The 5092-nt window shown below is 37.7% G+C and overlaps 1 protein-coding gene across 1 annotated transcript in view; it reads right to left on the reverse strand.

Moving 5' to 3' along the window:
• LOC112160079 (calsequestrin-2) overlaps nt 1-4666 on the reverse strand; it is a 17158-nt gene extending 12492 nt beyond the window's left edge. Inside the window, exons 1-3 of the mRNA XM_024294438.2 lie at nt 3807-4666; nt 2873-2957; nt 861-961 (exon numbers count right to left, since the gene is read on the reverse strand). Of these exons, the coding sequence (XP_024150206.1) occupies nt 861-961; nt 2873-2957; nt 3807-4049 (429 nt within the window). The 5' untranslated portion in view covers nt 4050-4666. The remainder of the gene's footprint in view (nt 1-860; nt 962-2872; nt 2958-3806) is intronic.
• Between the last annotated feature and the right edge of the window lie 426 nt (nt 4667-5092).

Genomic DNA, 5092 nt, shown 5'->3' on the forward strand with positions numbered 1-5092 from the left:
ATGCTAGCTGTTTTGGCTCATTTAGTTTTTTTTTTCTGTAGTTTTTAGGCTGTTTTGGAGTTAGGCTAATATTTACATGCTAGCTGTTTTGGCTAATTTGGGTCTTTAGGGGTCTTTTCAGCTTTTTAGGCTGTTTAGCTATTTTTCAGCTACAAGCTAGCTGTTTTGGCTAATTTCGTTTTTTTTTTAAGTTTTTAGGCTGTTTTGGAGTTAGACTAAAAACTAAAGAAAAAAAAACTAAAATAGCCAAAACAGTTAGCATGTAAATATTAGGCTGTTTTGGAGTTAGGTTAATATTTAAATGCTAGCTGTTTTGACTAATTTAGGTTTTTTTCTTTAGTTTTTAGGCTGTTTTGGAGTTAGGCTAATATTTACATGCTAGCTGTTTTGGCTAATTTGGGGTTTTTCCGTTTTTTAAGCTATTTTGAAGTTTAGCTATTTTTCAGCTACATGCTAGCTGTTTTGACTAACATACCGGTGCATTTTTTTTTTTTTTTAGTTTTTTGCCCTTTAGCAAATATTTTAGTGGCTATTTGCTTCAGCATTTTCAGCTATCAGCACTAGCATCTTCAGTGGCCAAATTTAGCTACGGTTTTAAAGTTTTAAAAATGTAATTTTAGTGTGTTCAATTAATCCTACGACCTTAGGTGTGTTCTGGATTTTGGCCCCTTGTGCCAAAAGTAATTCATAAATGTATATAATATTTTGTAGCTTAATATAAACAGCAAAAGATCATTTTGAACTGTTAAACGTTTAAGGTTAGAGACTGCAGTAATCACCACACCCTTGCTTTAAAATGACTAAATATCTGAACTCCAGGGGTTCTAGTTCCGGTTCTAGTGCTTTTTGGTTTTACTCACATCTAACAGAAACTCCACCAAAGTGTCTGCCGAGAGCTCCCCGTCAAACTCGATGACACGGTCGTCCTTGAAGACGTATAAGCTGCCCACCTCCTCCAAACCTGGTTACAAACAAGAAGGATTGTTTGTGACAAGGAGGTGCCTCAACGTTGGGATGGTCTTTCTTGTGCGACTTTTGCAGAAAGATTTTACACTTTTATTGCTATGAAAGAAGCAAAGCCACCTGGAGACGTCAGATGGTTAAAGCAGCTGCTCATTTAGAGGGAGGTTGAACAAAATAGGCTTAAAACCTGAGGGGAAAAACTGAAACATTTAAAGATATCTAGTACTAAAATACAGCTTTACATTCATACGCTTACATATTAACTTTTAACTTTATTTAGTCACTCTGCTGTCTGAAAATTGAAAGTGAAATTTAAAAATAATAATCCTGGACACGACTTGCACTTAAACTGCCACTTCAAATTGAGGGGAAGGGCTAAGGGGAAGGGAGAAGGGAAGAATTCGGACTGGGCCGTATGTTAGCCGATTTGCAACACTTAATGTTAGCTAATGTGAAATACTTTACATTGAGCGATTTAAAACATTTTTTAACAGTCGAATTCCAACACTTTATGCTAGTCGATCTGCCACACTCTAGGTTAGCCGATGTACAACACTTTTTTAGTCGATTAGCAACGCATTATGTTAGCTGATGAGCTACACTTTATGTTAGACATTATGTAACACTTATGTTAGCTGATATGCAACACTTTACATTAATTATTATGCAACACTTTATATTATACTATGTGCAACACTTTACATTAACCGACGTGCAACACTTTTTTAGTTGATTTGCAACACTTTATGTTAGGCATTATGCTACAGTTGCGTTAGCCAATGATCAACACTTTCGGTTAGCCGATGTAAAACACTTTACATTAGCCATTACACAACATTCATGCTAGCCGATATACAACACTTTAGGTTAACCAATGAGCAACACTTTACGTTAGCTGATGAGCAACTCTTAAGGTTATCCGATATGCAACACTTTACGTTAGCCGATGTGCGACACTATGTTAGCCATTATGCTACAGTTGCATTGCCCATTGATCAACAATTTACGTTAGCCAAATATCCAACACTTTATGGTAGCTGATGTCAAACACTTATGCTAGCTGATGTGATTTTATATTAGCCGATGTGCAACACTTTACGTTAGCCATTATGCAATACTTATCTTAGCCAATGAGCAACAATTTACATAAGCTAATGAGCAACACTCATGTTAGCCGATGTGTCACACTTTATGTTAGACTTTATGCAACACTTATGTTAGCTGATATGCAACACTTTATGTTAGCCAATGAGCAACAATTTGCATTAGCCAATTTGCAACACTTTGAGCAAAGCCATTTTCTCATTAACAGAACTATAATTACATTCATTACATAAACGGTGGACAGTTACTGTTGAAGAGTTACAGAAAGAATGTTAACACTGGAGTTAAAGCTCTGGGGTTAAAGGGTTCCATAACACATTAGATATCATACAGCCTACAGAATGTAAGTTGAGTCAGATCTTGTGACCATTGTTGGTGCTCTGAGACCAAAAAGACAACAGCTCCTGTCTCTTAGAACTCATTACATGGGCTTCTTGTAGATTCAATCTTGAACACATTTTTAAGGCAATCTATTGGAAAGTTGTTGAGAGCTTGAGCTCCACAATGTGTTGCTAAATTCGACCAAACCTAGAAATACCTGCAGTTTCTCAAGTGCCCACTAGAGGCTGGTTTCAGAGGAAGCAACATCTTTTTACTTAAAAGCAAGTAAAAGTTTGTATAGCCTGGTTACAGAAAGTCAGTTGATGTCGACATTATTAAGAATCTTTTTTTCTTTTTCTTTGCTTCACTCAGTTGACCTCTTTTGAACTGGTGTTGAGTATACAACCAACTCACTTAAGGCTTCATTTTCTCCATTCAGAATCCTCCAGATTATCCCTCTATTGTTTTGTTCCACAGTACATACCCAGCTTTTTCGCGACTTTGGCGTCCTTCTGGGAGTCCACCATTCCAAACCCGATGTCTTTGTTCTCCAGGACTTGAGCTGTAAGCTGGGCGGTGACAACAAACGCTTCAACAACAGTGACTTTTATGACATCAATTTAGACCAAAATAAGTATTTTGCTTATGAAAAGAAGACTAAAATTAAATAAATTTGGGTCAAAGTTGTCCTACTTTCTATCAATGCTGCTAATGCTAATGTCTATTTTATTAGTTATCAAGTTTTGAGAAACATTTCCGTTGCTCAAGGTGAACAAATTCTGTCAAAACTTATTTCTACCTCAACATGAAGAGGATGTTTCTTGATAGTAAATGGTTTTGGGAGCAGGCTATAATTATCAGAATGACCTAGAAATGGTCCCTGGATGCGTGTGAGTCACAAAGGAATGCATGGATTGGGAATTAAGCCGCACACTTCTGAGCTTGCGCAGGTGTAACGCGGTCCGAGTCCATCAAACTGACACCAGACAGCAGTTCTTCAGCTTCCAGTTAAGTAAACACGCTAAGGAGACGGGCGGAGGAACGCTGTCGAGGGATCGTTTACCGCGCGATGATCATTCTTCCGACAGGACCTTCCCCTGTGGGGATTTCAGTTCCACTCCAGCGGGATATTGTTAATTGTCGTGTAATCGAACCCATCAACGTCCCGTATGTCAGAACGCAACCGCTTTTGCTCTAATCGGTGGTGACTTCTTCTTGGCAGCTTTCAGGTAATTGCATACCTGAAGACGTCGACTGTAAATGTCACCCGGGAGGTTTGAGGGAAAATAAAAGATGATGAGATGGGAATTGTGGCAGATACTCAAAGGATAATATATCAAATTGAGTATTGAAGAGACATCTAATGAAGTGTTGACGTCTTTGGAAAATCATATTTTAGTTTCTGATGTTTTTCTCACCTCCAGCACCAGCTCCGTCATCTGGAACCGCTTCTGCAGGCCTTTGTTGGCCGGCATGGGCTCGTGGTAGAACAGACACAGCAGGTCATATCGCTTCAGAGCCTTCTTGTAGTTGCGCTCGTTGACGTCCAGCACTCTGTCCTTCCCGTCAAAGTTGGGAAACTCCAGGCCCTCCTCGGCGCCGCCAGGCAGAACCAGACGAAGACACAGGGCAGACAGAAGAGAGAGCCACATTTGCTGCATTGCTGCTCAGCTGTGAAGGAGTCTGCAGTGGAGCCAAGAGTCCAAACTCTGAGAGATGTACACCAAAGCTAAAACACGTCCTTATGTTTGACCTCACTTTTACCAATAGAAGCTCTAAAATGATCTGTAGTCCACTCTCTCTGACGTTTCCTTCTCCCTCTCTCAGTTTTCTTGCTCTCAAATCCCAGGAGCTTCTCTTTCCTTCTTTTAATCTCCTCATCTATTAAAGGGAGCACCGAAAAAAGCGTTCATGGTGCTTGAAATCAATCTGATTATTAAAAATAAATCTAAAGTTAAACCCTGAATGTTTGTTTGAGAATAATAGGGTTTCAAAATAAATTAATTCGACAGATTAAGAGTGACAAACATTGGCAGACTATAATATATTAGCAACTTTGAGTTTATGATTTGTCCTATTTTGGCTCCTCTTTAGCTTATTTCTTTTGTTTAGCTTTGTTTCATTGAAAATCCACTCCAATGAAAATCATGTTTTTGGTGTTTTTAACGTGTACCTGTGGCATTTTCTACTGTGCTGGTAAATAAAAAATTGACAGGCAAGCTAAAAATTAAAGAAATACTAATCAAATTAGAACACGTGTCAAAGTTAAGGCCCGGGGGCCAGATCCGGCCCTCTGTGTAATTATATCTGGCCCTCCAGATCATTTTTGTTTTATTGTTATCAATGGCCCCATGTTATCATGTGCTTATTTCAAACTTGTTTAATTTTGACAAAATATATTTTTATGAAGAGTATAATATTGAAAGTTATTCAAAGTTTAAGTTGATTTTATTCTAGAATAATATTCCTGTCTTTTTATTATTTATAATTATGTTAAAAAGTTAAGATATTAGTTTTAAAAATTGGCATTGTGTGAGCTTTTAGGACTGTTTTGGCATTTACTTCGATTCCTTTAGGCAAAAACAAAGTTTATCCAATATTTTAACTACATGCTAGTTTTTTTGGCTAATTTAGGATTTTATTTTGTTAGTTTTCAAATATGTCAGCTACATGCTAGCTTTCTTGGCTAATTTAGCCTTTTTTT

This window comes from Oryzias melastigma, linkage group LG2, assembly GCF_002922805.2.
Source record: "Oryzias melastigma strain HK-1 linkage group LG2, ASM292280v2, whole genome shotgun sequence".
NCBI classification, from domain to species: domain Eukaryota; kingdom Metazoa; phylum Chordata; class Actinopteri; order Beloniformes; family Adrianichthyidae; genus Oryzias; species Oryzias melastigma.